This window comes from Pan troglodytes, chromosome 18, assembly GCF_028858775.2.
Source record: "Pan troglodytes isolate AG18354 chromosome 18, NHGRI_mPanTro3-v2.0_pri, whole genome shotgun sequence".
Classification (NCBI taxonomy): domain Eukaryota; kingdom Metazoa; phylum Chordata; class Mammalia; order Primates; family Hominidae; genus Pan; species Pan troglodytes.
This window is the reverse complement of record NC_072416.2, coordinates 51,742,836-51,766,912: the sequence shown is the minus strand read 5'-3', so window position 1 is coordinate 51,766,912 and position 24,077 is coordinate 51,742,836. Positions and strand designations below refer to the sequence as shown.

At 37.9% G+C, this 24,077-nt stretch overlaps 1 protein-coding gene across 9 annotated transcripts in view; it reads right to left on the bottom strand.

Moving 5' to 3' along the window:
* FTO (FTO alpha-ketoglutarate dependent dioxygenase) overlaps positions 1–24,077 on the bottom strand; it is a 404,215-nt gene that overhangs the window by 293,024 nt on the left and 87,114 nt on the right. For all 9 annotated transcript variants that reach the window (XM_009430806.5, XM_024349837.3, XM_510968.7 and 6 more), the window contains exon 2: positions 5,873–5,950. In XM_009430806.5, the coding sequence (XP_009429081.2) occupies positions 5,873–5,950 (78 nt within the window). The remainder of the gene's footprint in view (positions 1–5,872; positions 5,951–24,077) is intronic.

Below are 24,077 nucleotides of genomic sequence, written 5' to 3'. Positions count from 1 at the left end.
CAGAGTCAGGGTGGAACCAAGAACTCCCTATGACGAGAGTTTATGGTTGGGCGCCATTTTAGGCCATGGGATGAGATTACACCAGAGAGGTAGTTTAGGGTCAGAAAGTCAATGGCAGCTGGGTGCAGTGGCTCACACCTGTAATCCCAGCACTTTGGGAGGCCGAGGCAGGCAGATCACTTGAGGTCAGGAGTTTGAGACCAGCCTGGCCAACAAGGCGAAACCCTGTTTCTACTAAAAATACAAAAATTGGCCAGGCATGGTGATGCGCGCCTGTAGTCCCAGCTATTCGGGAGGCTGAGGCAGGAGAATCGCTTGAACCTGGGAAGCGGAGGTTACAGTGAGCCAAGATCACACCACTACATTCCAGCCTGGGTGACAGAGCGGGACTCTGTCTCAAAAAAAAAAAAAAAAAAAAAAACAAGAAAGTCAATGGCCTTATAGGGTGGATATGCTGAGGAATTTGAACTTGACCTTGGAAGCAAAGGCAACTCAACAAAATTTATAAAACAAGGAGGTACAAGTCAGTTCTGATGGCACTGGGGAGGGCATGAGGAACACTAATCAGGAGGATGCTAAAACTGCGGAGGCAGAAAGTGATCAATGTGGCCTACATAGTTGAGGCAGTGTCTGTGGGATGGAAAAAGAAAAAACAATTTGAGAGATTCTAAAGAGGTAAAACCACCAGGGACCCAGTGACTAAATGAGGGAAGAAAGCAATGGGTAGAAGTTGAGGGTGGTGAGCTTTCTAATCTCAAGAATGGGACTAGGGGATACCGTTAGAGAAGAGGCTGAATGGGAAGAGCCTTGTAGAAAGAATCCTTATTAAAATGTAAGTGACATCCTGTCACGCTTTGCTCCAAGCCTTCTCATGCCTCCTCATCTCAGAGTAACCACCAATGCTCTTCTTACAGAACTTACAGACTATAAGTTCTCGTATAACCGGGCCCCTCTCTCTCTCTCTCTCTCTCTCTCTCTGACCGTCTCCCCTGCTCTCACCAGCTGTCTCCCTCTGCTCCAGGTATGTTGGCCTCGGGTGCTTTTCCTGTCAAGTATACCTGAGGCTTTGCTGTTCCGTAGGCCCAGAACATTCTTCCAACAAGTATCTACATGGCTTGCTCCTACATCACCTGCCCCACAAGAAATAAGCTCAAAGAAGACACGAATCTCTTGTCAGTTTTCACAACTTCATTTCTAATGCCTAAAACAGTACCTGGCACAGAGTCGGGGAGTGAAATCCATTTGTTTAATGGAGTAAGTAACTTAATGAATATGAATCATGTTGAGTTAGATGTAGCTGGAAGACTTTCAGGTAGAGCCACTCCGTAGGCAGTTGGAAGTGGAGAGCTGGAGGTCACAGGGAGAGCTGGGATGGGGACAGAGGTCTGGAACCATTGAGACAAGAGCAGAGTCATCTCAGAAGGATGAAGAGACACAAGGGAAGAGAGAAGCAGTATAGGACTTAAGAGTAGAGACCCAAAAGCCAACAGCCCAGGCTTAAATCCTAGTCCCAACATATCCTGCACAGAAGTCTTGAACAAATTTTTGAACCTCTCTGTCCCTCGGTTTCCTCATCTCTAAAATAGGGTTTTAGTAACACCTGTCTCAGAAGCATATAGCAAGATTTCAATGAGCTCACACGTGTAATGCACTTAAAGTAGCAGCAGAACAACCTGGCACACAGCTAGCACACAATCAGTGACAGCAAGAGGGTTACTGAGGATGGTCTCATTTTCTTTGGATAAGAGGGGCTGCATTCATATTTCTGGAAGTCAGAGTTTGTTTTCTGACTATGTAATTCCTCGTTTCCTTGTGTTCCATGATGAGCTAACAGAAGTTCTCTCTGCTTTTCTGCTTTGACCTTTGGTGGTTTGGTTTTGCTTTTCTCTACGGTCCTATTAAAAGAAACTGCAAAATTTCTCTGAAGGTGTTTTGAATTGGAGCATGGTAGACCAAGAGGTGGACAATATAGCAGAAAGAGCATGGGCCTTCAGAGTCAGACAAATCTGGGCTGAACTCCAGCTCTCCCACTCAGATAACTAACTTAGTCTCTCCTGATTTCCTCCTTTTTTTTAATCTGGTTATGACAGACAGGCTGAACTCCAATTCCTGGGCTCAAATGATCCTCCCACCTCAGCCTCCCAAGTAGGTGGAACTTACAGTTGTGCCTGGTTCCTCTCTTGATTTCTAAAACAGAAATACCTACCTCAAGTACCTCAAGCCTGAAGAAGAGTAGTTGCTGAATACCTATTTGTGGAATGAATGAATGAGGCTGTTGTGGGGATTGCATGTGAAAGCATGCATAAAACATGTAGCACAAAGCCTGGCACACTGTAAGGGTCAATCGACAGACCCAAAATGGAAGCTGAACAGACTCCTGTGTTTATGACTGGCAGCTGGATTGGCATTCCTGTGGTGAGGGCCTGTTTAAGGGACCCAGTGTCAGGTCTGAACTTTCTATTTACTCATGTCATTAAAAAGTATTTTCACTTCATCTTTTAAGAGAAGAGGTTTACTTTTACTAAGGTTTTATTGAAGTACTAAGCCTTCCTAGAAGGTGTACTTTGGCCAGGCGCAGTGGTTCACACCTGTAATCCCAGCACTTTGGGAGGCCGAGGCAGGTGGATAATGTGAGGTCAGGAGTTTGAGACCAGCCTGGCCAACATGGTGAAACCCCATCTCTACTAAACTTACAAAAATTAGCCAGGTATGGTGGCAGGTGCCTGTAATCCCAGCTACTCAGGAGGCTGAGGCAGGAGAATCGCTTGAATCTGGGAGGCAGAGCTTGCAGTGAGCTGATATTGCACCACTGCACTCCAGCCTGGGCAACAGAGTGAGACTCTGTCTCAAAAAAAAAAGAAAAGAAAAGAAAAGAAAAACAGCAAGATGCACTTAGAGTGATTAGATATTAGTATCAGGGTTTGTTTCGGGCCTTGGAAAGATAACAGAGAAGTCTTGATAGTTGTTCTGTTTGCATTTGGGTTTCCTTTTATCCCTCAGTGGATGGGTGGTTCAGAGCACAGTGGGCTGATAACCTTTTGTATCTCATTCTTCCTGTACCATTTTCACACGACAAAAGCTGAAATGGCTTGGCAGTTGCTTTGCGACAATGCATGTAATCATGCACCAGAAGGCTTATAGCTATGAAAATTTAGTAAGCATTTCAGAACTAATTGCATTTTTGTGGGTTTACCTGTCTTAAGGGTACTTTTAAAAATTATTTTTTTCCCTGATTGCAAAAGAATATACCTTCACTGCAGATGATCTGGAAAACTGGGAAAGTTCAAAAGAGAACACCCACCCTATCACTATGCAGTGTGACATTTCTGTACACATCTGCCAAATCTTTCCAGATGCCAAATCCCTGGGGAAGTGTGTATGTGTGTAGAAGCAAAATTCAAATCATACTAAACTCATTATTATTATATATAACTGGTTTTCCAAATTAACTATTGGGTGCATGCACTGAAGCAAACTCATTCAGCACCTGATAGGTACCCGAAACTGAACGAAGTACAGAGGATAAGGGAAGCCAGCACACACAAAAATTCATTACAATTAAGTGAGATTAATGCCAGATGTGATGGCTCATGCCTGTAATCCTAGCACTTTGGGACGCCAAATCACTTGAGGTCAGGAGTTCGAGACCAGCCTGGCCAACATGGTGAAACCATGTCTCTACTAAAAATACAAAAATTAGCCAGACGCACTTGCTTGAACCCAGGAGGCAGAGGTTGCAGTGAGCTCAGATCGCGCCACTGCACTCCAGCCTGGACACAACACAGCTAGACTCTATCTCAAAAAAAAAAAAAAAAATTAAGTGAGATTAAGTGCTGATAAAGGTATAGATAAAGTATAAGAGAGGAAGCAGAGACAACTCTCTGGTTGTAGAGGTGTCAGGGAAGCTTCCTACAGGAGATGACATATGAGCTGTTACTAACAGGTAACACAGAAGTTCACCAAGGAAACAAGAGACAGGCTGGGCATGGTGGGTCATGCCTGTAACCCCAGCACTTTGTGAGCCCAAGGTGTGTGGATTGCTTGAGCTCAGGAGTTCAAGACCAGTCTGGGCAGCATGGTGAAACCCTGTCTCTACAAAAATACAAAAAATTAGCCAGGCGTGGTGGCACGTGCCAGTGGTCTCAGCTGCTTGGGAGGCTGAGGTGGGAGAATCGCATGGGCCCAGGGGGCAGAGGTTACAGTGAGCCAAGATCACACCACTGCATTCCAGTCTGGGCGACAGAGTGAGATCCTCTGTCAAGAAATAAAAAAAAAGAAGAGACAGATAAAGAGAAGGAGGTACGTCAGCAGAGGACGTAGCAAGAAGGCCCCAAAGATGAAACTCATAGCAAATTTAAAGTACTGCAAAAATCCAGTGTGGATAAAAGGTGTAAGAGCAGGGGAGATGAGGCTGAAAATGTAGGAGCCAGTCAATGATGTGGGATTTGAAGCAGAGGGTTGCCATGTTCAGATTTACATCTTGGTTAGAAAATACTACAGCTTCAAGGATGAAGGGGGGCAAAGAGGAAAACTAAACAGACCTATAAGAGGACTGATAGTGAAGAGGAAAGATGGTGCAAATCAAATGGGAATGGAGATAAGAGACAGTGGCCTAGAAATAATATTGAGCTAGAAGTCACAGAAATCATATTGACCTGGATTCTAGATGGGTAAAGTCCTTCTTTCCTCTCTTCCTTCCTTGGTTACTGATGGTCAGCTATGTACATGCAGGTGCTAGAGATACAAAGATGCTGTGACCTAATTCCTATTCTGATTTTCATGGCAACCCTCTGCTTCAAGACTTCACATTGTAGTAGGAAAAAAGAGGTGAAAATTTATTATTTTTACATGCCCAGAGGGCCTACTCTTCCTTCTTTGGAAACAGGACTCCGATTTTCCTTTGGGAGAGCCACCCATGTCTAACTCACATAGTGCATACAGTTTGGTGGGAGTACTCTCACTCCAACCCCACTCCAAGAGTAGGTGCATGAACTAGGCCGGGCAAACAGGAGCATTTGACTCTCCTGAACATGATGACTAGTTCAGTGATAAGCACATGACTCCAACCAGGCCAACAGGATTACTTCCTGGAGAATTTGATGGAACCAGGGAAAAAGAACTCACTACCTTTTTCTAAGATCCCAGATGCCAAAGGCCACATACCCCTTGGGCAGTCAGAGTCCTGCTATGCTGTCAGATGAGAGCCTATTGAGCATGAGATCACACTGAGGAAAGCTAAGCCAAGAAAAACAGGAAAAAACAGTGATCAGGTGACATCTTTTGTAAAGTTGGATTTAGCCATGTACTCCTAGACTTCTAAGGCAAGTCAATAAATTCCCCTTATTTTTTGCCACAGTGAATTTGATTTGGGTTTTCGTCATTTGTAATTGAAACAGTGGTGTCTAATTCAGAGACAGAGACACGGAATTCTGTAATTGCAATACCATGAGCTAGGTGGTATAGAGTTATTTACCAGGAGTGCAATCGACTTGACTTGTAGGCAGGGTAAGCTGGGAAAATGTTCACAAAGGAGGTGATGTTTAACTGAACTCTTGAAGAATTAGCCATCTGCAACAGGATAAGGAGCAAAAGGAAGGAGGAGGAGCTAGGCAGAAGAAACAGCAGGAGCAGAGGCAAGGAAGTGTGGAATGTCCGAGGAAATAAAAACAGTCACTATGCTAAAGCATTAAATTCACAGCAAAAAGCCAATTCTGAAGAAATGCACATGTTCTCTAGGCCATGAGAAGTCATGGGTGATCTAATTTGACCTTTTCACCTGTCATTTAACCTCTCTAGCCCAGCTTCCTCATAGGTAAAATAAAGTTGATCAGAACACATCACTGAAACTGATAAAAATATTAAAATACCTTACCTGCTGATAGAATTCATCATCTTTGGGGGTCAGATAAGGAAGCCAAGTGTCTTCGAGCTCTTCAAGAAGCCTCAGTTTCTGTTTGAAAATAATAATTGCATATAAGTGAATATGCAATAACCCAAAATAAGACACTCTCTTATTTTTCCAATAAGAGAATACAAACAAATTTTAGCCAACTTTGAATTTATAATCTTTTAGAGATAGAAATTAGTCAAATCTCAATTATAAAATATATTAATTAAATTACATACATCTTTTTTTTTCTTTTCTTTTAGAGGCAGAGTCTCGCTCTGTCACCTTGGCTGGAATACAGTGGTGTGATCACAACTCACTATAACGTCAAACTCCTGGGCTCAAGTGATCCTCTCATCTCATCCTCCCAAGTAGCTGGGACTACAGGGGTGCCACCATGCTTGGATAATTGTTTTTATTTTTAGTAGGGACAAGGTCTCGCTATGTTGCCCAGGCTGGTCTCAAACTTCTGGCCTCAAGCAATCCTCCCATCTTGGCCTCCTACAGTGCTGGGATTACAGGCATGAGTCATGGCACCCAGTCAATTACATATATACTAAATTACACATGGTATGAAGCATAAATTTAGAAATAATTTTATTCACTCTCACATTTCATGAGACAATTTGATTCACTCTTCACATGTATTGTTGACATCCGGGTCTTTTTCATCACTAGAGTCAGCTTACAAGTCATCCAACACAGTTTTCCAGAGCAAACGCCTGTCTCTATAATCTGCTTGAGACATAGTAGCTTGTAAATCCTTTTATGGTACTATCACTGGAAATACCAAACCAAGCCACAAGTATCCATTTGCATAATGTCAGCATATGTGGAAGAGTTATTCATCTTGTAAACATTTATTTGAGATCATATCCACTTACGGTATTGCTTTTTTAGAGTGATCTATCATCTCTACAATAATTAATAAATCTGTGTTAAACATCTTTGTTTCTTTTCTTTTCCAATTCCATGAAGCAGCCTTTTTAAGCACTCAAAGCCAGCATTGTCTGAGGCTGTTTCAAGAGACTATGTTTTCCCCAAACAGTACTGTGCTATTCAAACAAAGTAACTGAAAGACGATCTCATATTATAAAGTATCTTATAAGAAACCAGATACATATAGGGCACCGCCGTCCTTCTGAGGGATATTTTTCAAAGAATATCTGACCTTACATTCAAGAATATATGGAGTTTTTGTGTGTACGTGGCATATAAAAGGCATAAATGTGCATATACACTCACAGACACATATACACATAGACATGTATATACGACAGACATTATCTGTAAGAAAGAAAGCAAAAACAGCAGAAACAACTGGGTTTCAAATAAAAATGCAATTAAATGCATCATCAAAGCTACTGTCAGCCAGTAAGTCACGTTTATAAAAATTAGATAACAGTACACCTTGCTCTGGGCCGATATAGTCCCACTCAATAAGAATATGGCTTGGTAAACACAAACTGGATTTCAGGCTCCACCTGCTCCAATGGCCAATGTCTTTATAAAGTGCACAACCTACTTAACCAGACGTGGCGGCCCTGCGTACTACCCTGTCCCATCCCAAATAGCAGCCTTCTCTCACAAACCCATCACAATCAGAGTAGTCAGAGGAAACTTCCTTTTGGGTAAAACACAAATTCTTTCTGGACCTTTTTTGTATCATTACCTAAAAGTGAGGAAAGAGAAAGGGAATAGAAGTATAGCAACCAATTGACCCTGAGAGACACAAAACCAAATTCTACTCTTAGGCATAATTCTATTATATTTATTTAGTCAAAGCCTTTGTTTTGACTATAGGTGTTTTCTCATTTACAACGAAAAGGTTGACTTACCAGTTAAACATAGAAATTTTTTTTTTTTTTTTTTTGGAGACAGGATTTCACTCTGTCCCACAGGCTGAAGTGTAGTGGCCCAATCACAGCTCACTGCAGCCTTGACTTCCTGGGCTCAGATGATTCTCCCAACTCAGCCTCACAAGTAGCTGGGACTAAAGGTGCAATGCCACCATGCCTGGCTAGTTTTGTTTTACTTTTTTTGTAGAGCTGAGGCCTCAGTATGTTCCCCAGGCTGGTCTCAAACCCCTGGGCTCAAATGATCTGCCCACCTTGGCCTCAAATGATCTGCCCGCCTTGGCCTCCCAAAGTGCTGGGATTACAGAAGTGAGCTACCATACCTGGCCTAAATTATGATACTTTTATAGTTATAATACTAATGTAACACACACCATTACAGATAATCGACAAACCAGTTTGGATAATTCACTATTGGTTAATTGATTTATCTATTTTTCAGTATTAACCATTATTTGGGCCATAGAAAGAACCAATGATATTTCCATGCCATAATTGTACATTTCTCCACTCCATCATAAATTTAATCAAAATCTATACCTCAATTTTTACTTCAAGCTCAGAAAAGCCTCCATTTTCCTATGAATATTTTATCAATTCTTAGTCTTTTTTATAGACACAAAGTGCCAGAATATTTATAAATGCCAAAAAAGGTAAGCCCTGAATAATTCAAACACACATTTCTCAAACCTTGAAATGTCTCCACCTTGCAAACACCACCTTAAGATCTCTTCATGAGAGTCGATCAATAAAGCTAATCTACATATAAAGAGGAGCACAAAAGCATGGATTCCCAAAAGTAATTACATACTCCACCTAAATCAGATGAAACAGCAACAGACCTGTCCCATAGGTCGACAAGTGCCAATGTAGGCTGAACCTCTGCTTATAATTAATGCTTCAGCTAAATTCTTGTAACAACCACCACTTCTCAGTTCATTTCGGAACTGAGCATCAGACAGGTATAAAACATTGTAACTTATAAGTCTGTATCAAAAGGATAAAATTTGACAAGATTTTTCCTACTCTAGAGCAAGCAGCATATAATTGATCTTCCACTAGGAATTTTCATTTTAATCCTGTGAGCACTGTTGTATCTACATGACAGCAGAGAATGGGGACCAGAAAATCATCCAACTTAAGACCCTACAGATAAAAATCTGCTCTGAACATCAACACTCAGTACTTGCAATTTTACGAAGTAACTGGCAAGATCAAGTATTAAATAACAATATTTACAAACATAAAGAGAAGTTTTGGTCATGTTTACATCGGTGAAATCAATCAGATATCAATAGTAAATTGGTAGCTCATAAACATCAAAATTAAAAATTCTTAACTGCTTTATAAAAAAACAAATATTAAGATTGCTTTATGAAAAGCGAGGTCACTATGGGCAAGACTAAGAGAAACAGGCCCTTTCATTCTCTGCTGTCAGGAGGGCAAAACAAAACCATACTTAGAGAGGGTAACCAGTCAACTCCTTTCAAAATTAAAATGCATTTACCATGTGAGCCAGTGATCCTACTTCTGATTTATCCTTCTAATATACTTGTACCATGTTCAGAAGAATATATGCATGAGGATACTCATTACATCATTACTTGTAGAAAAAAAGCTTGGAATCACACTAAAAACCACTGAACTGTACACTTTAAAATAGTGAATTTTATGATATGGAAATTATTATCTCAATAAAACAATAAGATTAGAAACAATGCAAATCTCCAGCCACAGGGGACAGTTGAATAAACTACAGGACATCCACATCATGAAGTATAAAGCAACAGTAAACAAAAACAAGGACGCTCTCTGTTTATGAACTAAAAAGCTCTCCAGAAGATATTGGGAAGTAAAAAGCAAGGCACAAAACTCTGCTTGTATTTGCATACAGAAACACAAAGGATAAATGACAGACTATTAAAGTGATTATCTGTCAATAGAGGTGGGAAATGACTAGAAAGGGGCAAGGCAGAGCCAAGACTACTCAAAATATTCCATTTTATATTGTTTTGATTTTTGCACTATGTAAATGTCTTACCTATTACCAATTCAAACATCTAACCTACTAATTCCTCACATGAAATTCAGTATAAAGATGAAGACAACATGATTTTTGGCATTGTTTTAGAAAGTGCCTACTTTTGTCCATGTACAATGAAGTATTTATTTGGAAAACTATTGCAGACTAGCACACTAAAGAGGAGAGGAAGAAAACAGCTGACAATTTTCTTTGTGTCAAATGCCAACCACAGTAAAAACACACAACATTAAAATGCGCTCTGGAGCACAGGTAGAAGGAGCTCACGTTTGACTGTCAGATCTGGCTAACTGCTGCTCCTCGGCCTGATGTACAGATAAATCCACACAGCTGGGCCCTGCAGCACACTGCTCTGCTCACACACTTCTTTGCTGTCACACTTGTGTCAAATACATCAAGCTGCTCACAAATGTCACATGGAGAGCCAGCGAGAGCATGAAGCCTCAGCTCTCCTACCTGGAAGGAGGGGCGGATGAAGACCCCTGCACACAGGCTACCACCCATTTCCACAGCTCTAGCAAAGTAAAAGAGGACAAAAGACCTATGTGAAACACACCACAGCCAGTTGCAGTGGCTCCCACCTGTAATCCCAGCACTTTGGGAGGTGGAGGCAGGACAATCACCTGAGCTCAGGAGTTCGAGACCAGCTTGGGGAAAATGGTAAAAACCCATCTCTACGAAAAAATACAAAAACTAGCCAGGCGTGGTGGTGTGCATTTGCAGTCCCAGCAACTTGGGAGGCTGAGGTAGGAGGATCCAGTTGAGCCTGGGAGACAGAGGTTGCAGTGAGCCGAGATCGTGCCACTGCACTCCAGCCTGTGTGACAGAATAAGACTCTCTGTCTCAAAAAAAAAAAAAAAAAAAAAAAAAAAAAAAAAAAACACCACAACTCAAACTCATAAGGGTTTAAAGTTAGATATCAGAAACTACACCAGCCCTAAGCCTCTGCTTTACTGTGAAAAAGTTAAGCTGTATCTGAGCTTGTATATCTTGTCACATAGAGATATGGTTTGAGAGTCTTACAGTAATTACATAAAAAGATTAAGTGGATTATGACTCATCCTGTAAGGGTGTATCTCACCTACAAATGAAGTGTATTTTTCGTCCCACTCCTGACTCTTCAGCCGTGTCAAGATTATGCTGCTAACGACACTTATTCTTTATCCATTTATCATTTTCCACATAATACTTCTTCAACTATGCATCCTATTGTGTCAGGTTCAGTAAAAATTTAATTTTGTTACCTGAGTCTTTTCAAAATACAGTGATGAATAATGGCTAATGAATGTTCATTGTGAAAATAACTGCATGATCTTATGAGGGTTTTAAGTGGGAAAATGACCTAGTCCTTAAGCAGGGTGCTTGGTGGGCAAGGAAGACATATCTAAACTAACACTAGAAAGATCATTAAGAGCCAGGCGCGGTGGCTCACACCTGTAATCCCAGCACTATGGGAGGCCAAGGAAGACGGATCACTTGAGGCCAGGAGTTCAAGACCAGCCTGGCCATCAAAGGGAACCCCGTCTCTACCAAAAATACAAAAATTAGCCGGCCATGGTGGCGCACACCTGTAATTCCAGCTTCTAGGGTGGCTGAGGCAAGAGAATCGCTTGAACCTGGCAGATGGAGGTTGCAGTGAGTCACCGCTGCATGGTGACATAGCATGGTTCTTTCTCAAAAAAAAAAGATCAATAAAAAGTAGCTAAACCAAAAAAGTGTAAATATTTCACATATACCATATTTGCTTTAGATAAGAAGAAAAAAAGTATTTCAACCATTTCAACAAATTTAGCATTCCTTGTCCTACGAAAAACTTCCCTCTCCATGAAGATATGGCACAGTAAAAGTAAACTGGATTTGGAGGCGAAAGTAGAATTTTGAATGGAGACTCTTTCACTTCCTCGATGCGGTACCACATCGGAAGCAAACTCGCTCATTCTCAATTTCCTCATCTGTAAGGACACTGTTTCATAGAGTTGTGATGATAAAATAAAATTATTCATACATATTAGTGCCTTTTGCAAACTATAAACTATGCAGATATTAGGCAAATAGCATTCAAACAGTGAGGCAGGGGTCTGTATAACAAAGCAAACTCCTTTGTTATGTGTGTATAGCCTAAGGAGCCAAACTCTTGAATTCCAATGCCAGTTCTACCAGTCTAGGTGCATGATTTGCAACTAGTTTCTTATCTCCCTGTGAGATGTAAATGATATTAATACATAAAGCTCTAAGAACAGTGTCTGGCACATAAACAGCCCCTCAATACATTTTGGCAACCATTCGTTGTTGTTATTTACTCATGTCTGGAAAGGACAGTTTTATTTCCTAGTTATAAATTACTTATACAGGAATCTATGTGTACCACATCAAATTATACTTTAGGCCACAGATTAATGCCACTGGATTAATAAGAATCCAGATATTAATTAGCCTCAGTGATCTACAGGAGAAATGTGTAAAAACTTCCCATAAAAGTTTACATATATAAAATGTGTCAATTAACTACGTTGTGGTGATCGCCTACTTTTTAATATGACAAAATTGCATAATTTTAGAACATATAAAGAAACTAAGGCCCATCCAGAGCTATGAAGTGACTGGCAAGAGACTATACTGCTGCTTATGAAAGAATCACAACTCACATTCTTAGTTCCCAGGTACAAGGCCACACCCACTACACCACACCATCCCTGAGGCAAGAGAAATCATCTCTCTTAAGAATTGTTTAATTTTTAACTGAAAAACAACATACACAACATTTTTTTAAAAGTTTTTAATTAAAATCAATCCTACTTATAAATTTTTAAAACCAATACTTACAGCCACTGCTCTTGGACCCTCAAGTCCTGGCTGCTTTGGTAGCTCTACAAGGCTTTCAAAAGAGATCTTTTTAATTAATACTTAGCAAGTCTTGTTCTGTTTCCAATAATGGGAGCCAACGCTACAGCATACAAAAAAATCTAGCCTGGATAGAAAATGTTATAATTTAGAAAACATCAGGAAGAACACTCAGAAGGACTTCACCTCAGCAGTGGTGTGATAGCCCTAGACTCAATGTCACACTGTTCCTTTCTAATTAAATGCAACACCTGAAAAGATTCAACTGTTTCCAAGTAACATAAATGAGTTACTTAAAGGAACAGCAAGCACAAAATCCAGCACTTAAATGTTAAAAATTTACAATGTTTGTCATCCAATCAAAAGCAACAAGGCATAGAAGTTTCTAAGAGAATACTACAAGGCAAGACAATATGACTGATAATGAAGAGAAAAATCAACTAATTGAAACTGGTGCAAAAACAGAACAGATGATGAAATGAGTAGACAAGTACACTGAAACAGTAAGTATAGCTATAGTTCACAAGTTCAAAAAGTTGAGAAAAGATTGAGCATGGTAAGTAGAGAAACAGAAGTAACGTTAAATCAAGCTTCTAGAGTAAATCCACAATATCTGAGAGGCAAGATACACTGGATAATAATAATTCAACACAAATTAGTTATAATAGAAGAAAAGAATAATGAACCTGAAGACACAGCAAGGCAAATTATCCAAAATGAAATACAGAGAGGAAAAAGACAGGAGAAAAAGGTTAACAGAGCATCAGTGAGCTATGGGATGATTTTAAGCAGACTAATACATGTAATTGGAGTTACCAAAGGAAAGGAGAGAGATTGGAAGACAGAAAAAGAAGTGGCCAAATATTTTCCAAATTTGATGAAAACCATCAATCCACAGATTTAAGATGTTCAAAGGACTTCAATCACAAAAATCAAGAGGAAATAACACTAAAACACAACATAATCGAATTACTTAAATCCAGTGAAAAAGATAAAGTCTTAAAAGCAGTCAGACAAAAGAAAATACAGTTGGCCCTCCATATATATGGGTTTCCCATTTATGGATTCAAACAATGTCAGATAAAAAATATTGCTGAAAAAAAAAATGGATGGTTGCAGCTATACTAAACATGTGCAGACTTTTTTCTTATCATTATTCCCTAAACAATGAAATATAACAACTATTTATATAGCATTTATATTGTATTAGGTACTATAAGTAATCTAAAGATGATTTAAAGTACATAGGAAGATGTGCATAGGTTATATGCAAATGCTACATGCCATTTTATATAAGGGACTTGAGAATCCATGAATTTTTATATTTGCAGGGGTCCTGGAACCAATCCCCCACAGATAGCAAGAGATGAAGGTACTATGTACCCAAAAAAACTATAAAAATAAAACCAAATAAGACTGCGTGTGGTGGCTCACACCTGTAATCCCAGCACTTTGGGAGGCCGAGGTGGGCAGGTGGATCACTTGAGGCCAGGAGTTCAAGACCAGCCTGGCCAACATGGCGAAACCTCGTCTATACTAAAAATACAAAAATTAGCTGGGTGTGGTGGCGCACACCTGTAATCCCAGCTACTGGGGAGGCTGAGGCACAATAATCACTTGAACCCAGGAGGTGGAGGTTGCAGTGAGCCGAGTTCACACCGCTGCACTCCAGCCTGGGTGACTGAGTCAGACTCTGTTTCAAAAAAAGAAAAAAAAGAATAACACCAAATAGCTCATTGTAAAAAAAAAAAAAATGGTTGCCGGAAGACAGAAGACAGTGGGGAAATGCTATAATGTATTTCAACAATAAAGGAGAAATAAATATTTTTTCAGTCACACAAAAGCAGAAAGAATTCAACACCAGCAGATCTTCAAGGTAAGAACTGATAATGGAAGATCTTCAGGTGGAAAGAAAAGGACAATAGATAAAAATCTGAATCTACTTAAGAGAATGAAGAGTATCAGAAATGGTAACTATATGGGAAATATAAAAGACTTCTCACTAAGTCTTTATAAAAGATAATTGACTAAAGCAAAAACAAGAGTAGTACATTCTGGGATTCATAACATATGTAGAAATAAAATGTATGATAGCAACACCACAATGGCCAAAGAGATATGAAAAGTATATTGTGGTAAAAATTTTTATGCTACATGTGAAGCACAGTAATACTTCAAGAAAGATTCTGATACGATAAAGATGGATACCAGAAACCCTAAAACCAACATAAAAAAAAACAAAAAATTACAAGTAATAAGCCAACAAAAGAGATAAAATGGAATTATAAAAAAATCCAAAAAAAGGCAGAAATCAAGAAAAAAAGGGATCAAAGAATAGACAAAAATGGTAGAATTAAATCCAACCATAGAAACGATCACAATAACTGTAAATGATCTAAATAACCCAATTAAAGGGGAGAAACTGTCAAATTGGATTTTTTTTAAAGCAGTATGCAACCATAGGTTGCCTATAAAAAATATTCTTCAAATGTAAAGAAACAAATTGATTTAAAGTAAAAGGATGGACAGGACATTGTGAAATTGTATTTAATGCCACATAAGTGTATACTTTAAAATGGTTAAAATGATAAATTATATGTTATGTACATTCTACTGCAATAAAAAAAGATTTGTAAAGAAGTAAAAAGTTGGAAAAAAATTTACCCAGTAATACTAATTAAAAGAAAGTTGAAGTGGCTATATTGATATCTGACAAAATGGAATTCAGAACAAAAAATATTACAAGAGACAAAGTCATTTCATAATGATAAAGGAGTCAAATCATCAAGAACATAAAAATCTTAAACATATATACACCTAATAACAGGTCTTCAAACATGCAGCAAAAACTGAAAGAACAAAAAGAAATAGGTAATTCCATAGTTAATAGTCTAAGATTTCAATATCCTTGTCTTAATAACTGTTAGAACAAGTAGACAAAAGCACCATAAGAGACTTGAACAACACCATCAACCAGCTTGAACTAACTGACATGTAGATAGCACTCCACCAAACAACAACAAAATAGACATTTGTTTCAAATACACATACAATATTTGCTAAGACAGACCATCTCTGGGTCTCAATACATTTATAAGGATTGAAATCATAAAAAATATATTCTGTGATAAAATGGAGTTAAACTTAAAATAATAACAGATATACATCTAGAAAATCCCCAAATATTTGAAAACTAAATAATTGATTCCTAAATAATACATGAGTCAAAGAAGAAAACAATCGAGAAATGAGAAAGTATTTTAAGTTGAACAAAAATGAAAATACAACATTTCAAAATTTGTAGGATGCACCTAAACTAGTAAACTGAGGGAAATTTATGGCACTGAATGCCTATAATAAAAAAGAAAAATGGTCACAAATCAATTACCTTAGCTTCCACTTGGAGAAACTCGAAAAAGAAGAACAAATACAATAAACAGGAGAAAATAATAAAAGACCACAACAGAAATCAATGAAATAGAAAACAGAAAAGTTAAAAAAAAATGAAGCCAAAAGCTAGTTCTTTGAGAAAAGAAAATTTAAAATCTCTAGCCAGAATGATTTAAAAATACACACAGAAGTTTCAACATACCAATTAAAAGGATAATAAGGGGATGTTATAAACTTTATGCTAATAAATTCTAGAACTTAGATAAAATAGACAAATTCCTTGAAAGACACAAATTACCTAGGTTCACTCAAGAAGAGGTTAGCCTAGGCTAAACTGGGCATGTACCAGGAACGCTGTCATTTCAGCAAAGTGAGGAGACTTGCCCAGAGAGTGAAAAGACCTCAGCTAAGTAGGAGATGTAGCTCAGAGGATGAGGACTCTGGAGCCCTGAGACTCCATACTTTTGTGTTATCCCTCTACTACACGATGAGAATGAGATGTCATCCACAAACAACCCCACACTGGGCCAAGCACAGACACGTCCCCACTTCCTCTCTCTGAGTTTGCCTCATTCATTCATCCATTCACCAAACATTTACTCCTGACCCACTATATGCCAGGGATATGCTTGGAACAAAATGGTGATCAAGACATAGGCCTTGCTCTCAAAGAAACAAAAGAAAAAGAAAAGGATAGCCCCTTTTTAGTAGACATAGATAGCCCTATATCTATTAATGAAATTGAATTTGTATTTCAAAAACTTCCCACAAACAAAACTCCAAATCCAAAGCCTTCACTGATAAAGTCTACAAAGCATTTAAGAAAGAAATAATAATAATTCTACATAAATTAATCCAGAAAATTAATGGCTTTCAATCCCAAAGGCAAGCAGAAATATTACAAGAAAATTACAGACCAATATCCCTCATGCATATAAATGTAAAAAGTATTAACAAAATGTTAGCAGACTGAATCCAACAACACATAAAAAGGACAATATGTAATAACCAAGTGTTATCCCCAGAACGCCAGGTTGGTTTAACATTCAAAAATCTACATAAATCCATCATATTATCAGGCTAAGAAAGAAAACTAGAGGGTCACCTGAATAGATGTAAGAGCATTAGACAATACCCAACAATGACCCTGATAAACACACTCGGTAAACTACGGAATTTCTTCATCTTAATAAAGGAATCAATGAAACCCTACCTAGTGGTAAAAGAGTGAATGATTTTACCCTAAAATGAGGAAAAAAGCCAAGGATGTTTCCCATCACCCCCTCTATGCCAGATTGTACTGAAGGTTCTAGCCCGTGCAACAAGGCAAGAAAAAGAAGTGAAAAGTATCCGGATTGAGAATAAATTTTTAAAAGGTAAAAATGTCATTATTTAAATACGACATAAGCATCTACGTAGAAAATTCTACAGAATTTGCAAAACAGCTATTAGAGCTAATAAATAAGTTTAGCTACACTGCAATATCAATATACAAAAATTATTTTTATATGCTAGCAACCAACAATCTGAAATTGAAGTTTTTTTAAATACCATGTACCTTAACAAAAATTATAAAGTACCCAGAGATAAACTGGACAAAACGTTTTCCACACTTATACAAAGAAAATTTAAAAAACACTACCGAAATTAAACAAAGAGATATGCCATGTTAGTGGACTGGAAGACTCGATAAAATATTTCACTGTCCCCAAATTGATGCAATCTCAAACTAAGATCCCTGCAGGTTTTTTTGTAAAAATTGACAATCTATTTCTAAAATTCACTTAGAAACGCAAAGACTTAAAGTGACAAAACATCTTTGAAAAAGTAAAATAAAGTTGAAGGACTTCACTACCTAACTTCAAGACTTAGTATAAAACTACAGAAATCAAGACAGTGCTGTATTGATATAATACTAAACAAACAGATAAATGGAACAAAATAGAGGTCCACAATAGACCCAGATATTTATGTTTCATTGATTTTTGACAAAGATTCAAATGGAGAAAGAAGAGTCCTAACAAATAGTACTTGAAGAATTAGATATCTATATCTTTTAAAGAACTCCAATCCACACCTTGTGCATACACAAAAATATCTCAAAATGAATAAATACATCAATATAAAACCTAACTATAAATATAAAACCTTAAAAGTATAAAACTAGTATTAGAAAACATACGAAACTCTTTTAGTATTTAAGTTACACAAGGCAGAGATTTCAGAGAAATGAAACCAGAAGTAAAATCCATAAAAGAAAAAAAAGGATAAACTTCATGAAATTTAAGAAAATCTGCTCTCAAAACTAGAACTCTTATACACTGCTCTCATGAAAACAAAATGGTCAACTACTTTGGAAGACAATCTGGAACTTTCATAAAAATATATATATTAAACACCTACAACATGATTGCACATGTCTACATAAAAATCTGCACATGAATGTTCACAGCAGCTTCATTTGTAATTACCCAAAACTGGAAACAACCCAAATGTCCATCAACAAGTGCACAGATAAAGAAATCGCAGTATATTGAAAAAAAGAAAAAGAAATTATGGTATATCCATATAATAACTCACCAATCGGCAGTAAAAAGGAATGAATTAGTGAAGCATACAACAACATGATGGATCTCAAAATCACAATGCTGAGTGAAGGAAGACAGGCCTCCCCCTAAACCTCCAAAAAAGAGCACACAGTGCAGAGAATCTTTAGGGCAGTGAAACTGCTTTGTGTGATACTATAACACAGTGGTGAGTACATGTCACTATACATTTGTCCCAAGCAACAATATATACCACCAAAAGTAAACCCTAATGGTTTATTAAACTTACGGACACTAGGTGATAATGATGTGTAACAGATGTACCACTCTAATGGCAGATATTGATAATAGTGGAGTGTGTGTAACAGAGCATGTGTGGAGGTAAGGAGTATATGGGAAATCTCTGTGCCTGTCTCACAATTTTGCCAGAACCTAAACCTACTCTAAAAAACCAGAATCTATTTTTTAAAAGGGAGAGAGAAAGAGAGAGCCAGTGCAAAAGCACATACTGTTTGATTGATTCCATTTATGCAAAATTCGAGAAAATACAAACTAGTCAACAGTGACAGAAAGCAGATTAGTAGCTGCCCAGAACCACTGGAGGAGAGAAAGAGAAAAGGATTTCTGAGGGACACAAATTAGGAGTGATAATGAACATGTCTCCTAATCTTGATTTTGGTGGTTTAACCAGTATATACGTATGTCAAAACTTTAAATATGTGCAGTTTATTCTATACCTATTATACCCCAATAAAACTCTTTAAAAAGGGAAGAAGAGTAAGTAAGGATTACTTAAATTTGGTTTAACGTGCCTATGAAACTGGGCCTGCTGTGATTTGACAGATGGACTTTTCATTATCATTCAATTTCGTTCATTGTTTTATTCAGATTTTCTACTTCTTGAAGCAATTTAAGTAATGCCTATCTTTCTAGGTATGTATCAACTTCATCTAAGTTAGTTCTCAAATGTATCGTATTTTCTTAGATATTAGTAATTCACGTAGTATGTCCCCTTTTGTGTCCCTAATATTGGATCACACATAATTTACTTCTCCCTTCTTACATTCTCATCATTCTCCAGAGTTTTAGCTTTATATTCATTTTAGAACAAAAAGTAGTATTTAAACCAATAACTTAGTGAATTTTCCAATACACTTTATCAATCTCTATGCCCACCCTTGTTTGTTCGCTTGTTTTAATTAAAAACTAGGCCAGGAGCAGTGGCTCGCTCCTACAATCCCGGCACTTTGGGAGGCCAATGCGGGCAGATCACCTGAGGTCAGGAGTTCCAGATTAGCCTGGCCGACATTGCAAAACCCCATCTCTACTAAAAATTCAAAATTAGCTGGGCATGGTGGCACATGTCTGTAATCCCAGCTACTCGGGAGGCTGAGGCAGGAGAATCACTTGAACCTGGGAGGCGGAGGTTGCAGTCAGCATTGCGCCATTGCACTCCAGCCTACACAACAGAGTGAGACTCCGTCTCCAAAAAAAAAAAGAGAAAAAAAACAAAACCTTACTTCTGGTTTCAGTTTTCTTCTTGCTAAAGAGCAGCATTTAACAGTTTCCCTGGTGAGATTCCATGGATGGTAACTCTCTTGGTCTTTCTTTATATCTGAAAGTATCTGTATTTTTCCTTCACTTTTGAATCAAAGACTAACTGGGTTTAAAAATCAAAATTAACTATAACTTCCCCTTAGCATTTTGAATATATTAGTATATTATTCTCCTGTCTTCTAGCATCTATTGTTGCTAATCTTTCTTTCATAGGTAATTGGCATTTTTTTGTTTTGTATCTCAAAAATGTTTTTTCCTCTATATCCCTTAAATTCTACAACGTCAACATGATGATACTACTCAATATATCTAAACTCATCATTCTTTAAATAGGAAAATTCTCAATTCTTGGCTCTTTACATTTTGCTTCTTGGCCAGGTATAGAGGCTCATGCCTGTAATCCCAACACTTGTGGGAGGCTGAGACCTCAGGTGGATGGCTTGAGCCTAGGAGTCTGAGACCAGCCTGGGCAACATCGCGAGAATCTGGTCTCTACACACACACACACACACGCGCACACACACACACACAAATGTATTAGTAGGGTCTGGTGTCATGTGCCTGTAGTCCCAGCTACTCAGGAGGCTGAGGCAGGAAGATCACTTGAGGCCAAAAGTTCAAGGCTGTGTTCTCTTATTAGACATATGTTGGAACTCCATCTATCCTTCAGATCTCCTAAATGCCTTTTAAAAAATCTTTTGTCTCTTTATGATACTTCTGAATGAATTCCTTAGTATTCTCTTCTAATTCATCAATTCTCTTTTTAATTGTGTGAGGTCTAAAGTCCATCCCCTCTATTAAGTTTATTATTTCTATGACCATATTTTTCATTTCCAAAATTTGTAACTGGTTCTTTTTCATGTCGTTGTTCCTCTTCCATTTCTGCATATCTTGGGAGTATTTTTAAACATCATTTTTCATCAATGTAATGCCTTTATTTATCCCCTTGAGTATTCTGAACATGATTCTTTTAATTTTTGACCGACTTTTCTGTAAAAATTCATCTCACCTGGGATAAATTTTTGTTCTCATTGTTGATTTTGTTAGCTATCTTTCTTGGCATTTATTTTCTTCCAGTATTTTGGTATTGCATTTTGAAGGCTAATTCTAAGTGAAAGGCTTTTCTTCTTTGCTTCTCTCACTCCCCTTTCTCTCCTCCCCTTTCTCTCCACCTGTGCTCACCTTTCCCTCCATAGTGTTTCTGCAGCTGCCTCCACCAGGATCCCTGTGCTACCGTCCAGGACCAAACCTCATAATTGTAACATGGAACACCACATTGTCTCATTATTGTCTCCTCACAGTCAGCCTGATTCAGTTGCTATTCTTGAAATTGAATCTATCTCCTCCTGCCCCTCAAGACCCACAGCTCCATATAAACTGGAGCCTCCATGTGGAGCCTTTATTTAGTTTCCTTTTATAGGATGGACAACTTCATCCCTGCCCCTGGCTTTAAGCAGTGAGCTTAGTTATGGTCCCATTTCAAGTGGTAAACTTTCAGTCCTAGCACTCTATGGGAGCTAAATCTACCTTTCTGTTTCTCCATCCAGAGCCTCTGCAGCACCATCGCTTCAATCCAGCTTACTGGCCCTTTATGTTTAGTTAGCTTTCGGGTCTACAACACTATCTTGTCTGTAAGCCCAGCTACGACTTTTTTCTTTAATTCTTTTAATGCATTATATCTGCCATTCCTATGAATTTAGAGCAGAAGGTATGTACAAACTGTGAGCTTACGGTACCATCTTGACAAGAAGGCACAGATGACTTCTTTAGGATAAAAAGTCTTAGCAGGAGATTCACTAGGTCAAAACGTATGCACTATTAAGACTTCTGATTCACATTGTGAAATTACGCTCCAGAAAAATGCTATGGTACATGTCCATCAACAAATAATACCCAGTTCTTCATATACTCAAACATTCGTTATTATCAGACTTTTAAATCTTTGGCAAGTTCATAAATGGAAAAACAAGTTTGCTTGCTCTAATTTACATTTATTTGATTGTTAGTTAGGACGAGTAACTTTTAATATGTTTGTGACTTTGCAGTAGCTCTTTTGTGAAATGCCTGTTCATGCCTTTTGTTTATTGTTTTCTAGGTATTTTTCTTTTACTGTTCTGAATCTAAGAATCTATACTTTATTTGCATATAAAGACCGTGAATCTGGGTTTTGTCCCATTTGATCAGTTAGAATTTTTTTATTTCTCATTTTATTATGAGCACCTTTCTATTTTATTTTTGTTTGTTTGTTTGTTTGTTTGTTTTGAGACGGAGTCTCGCTCTCGGCTCACTGAAAGCTCCGTCTCCCGCGTTCACACCATTCTATTATGAGCACCTTTCTAACAAAGTACTTAGTCCCTAGCAGAGTTCACTTCCCTTGATTCAAGCTGTAATATTATATTTTCTAGCACTTTTAAAATGTACTCCCTAAGACAGCACCTTTCACTATAACTCATAGTTTTCCAAATATCCTACAAAGTTAGCTATAGCATTCCTTAATCTCACCAATTTCTCTTCCAAGGGAAATTTTTTTTAATAAATAAAAACAACAAGTACAAAATAATGTACTTCAGTTCTTCAGATAATTTGAATATCAAATTCTATTTGTCTCACAAACTTGGTCTTAAGTTCTTACCTATAATCGTCAATTTTAAGAACATAGTCCAAGTTTCAAAAGGGAAAAGAAGGTCTCCTGAAGAGAAAAATGTATATGATGCGAAGCAAAAAAGAAATAAAGATTAGGGAGTGATTGCGGAAATAAAACTTTGGGGAAGGGTGGTTTATAATATTCTGAAAAATATATTAATATCAAAGACATAAGCAAAAACAAAACAAAATGCTGGATCCTTCACTAAGGGCCAAAGACTCAGATGGAACAATTCTAACTTCTTTTGACCCTTTTCAAACTTCTTTTGACTCCATTAGCTGTAACTCACTTGCAAACTACTAATATAATTTCCTTGAGCCAGCTCCAAGTAATTCTACTGAAAACAAAGATAACAACTTACCCAAGATTCTTCCTCACAATCAAATACTGTCCATAATTTTGTAAGTGAATACATGACCAAAGAAAATACCATTCCAAACCATAAAAGAAAGATAACAGAACTAATTAAAATTCCTTCCTTGCCATTCTACCTACATTCTAGCTCCAAGGACCTAATGATACACCCCTTGACATTTCCAAGAGGAGAAACTCCTCCAGTTGGCCACACCTGTTCAGATGAAAAAGCCAAATTCTCTCAATCATATTGCAGCATACTTTCCACCTTGAAATCTTATACTTTGGTAGTCTTCTCAAGGTTCAGAGGATAGAGCTCCATGAGATTTCACCACGTGTTCTGCCTGACTTAGCATTAGTATGATCAGACTTAGCACTTTCCTGCCAAGCATCCAACTGTAAATAATAACACTTGAGATCAGCAGGATTTCTGGCTTTTTTTATAATTTTACAAAGCTTTAGCCATTAAGCCATGATCAAACAACCTGCCATGGGAAAGGAGATGCACACGGTGTTGCAGTGAAGTCACTATAAGTGACCTCAGTGACTATCCATTTAATAATCCTTTGCCCTCTACTGTCGCTGTCTGGCTTTTGGCTGTTTCCAAAGCACAGGCTGTATAATCATCAGACATTAAATACTTTCCCCTGTATAGTCACAGCTGAATTATACAAGATATGACATGTTAGTTTAACAACAACAACAAAAATCCCTTAGCTACTGACACAGCTACATCGACTATCAGTTTTGCCTAATAGCGATGAAAAGTGAAAGAAAAATACCTAAAAGAATAACTTATTTAGTAACTATTTTAGAGGTTTATAATACAAAATAGGTATTTCTCTTTGTTTCCATTTATCCATTCTCAAGATTCTGGAAAGTCAGTATACACGCTTTATTATCATGCTTTCTTGATTGAAACGTTGCATAAAACTCTGTAACTTCATCAGCATGTATTTAA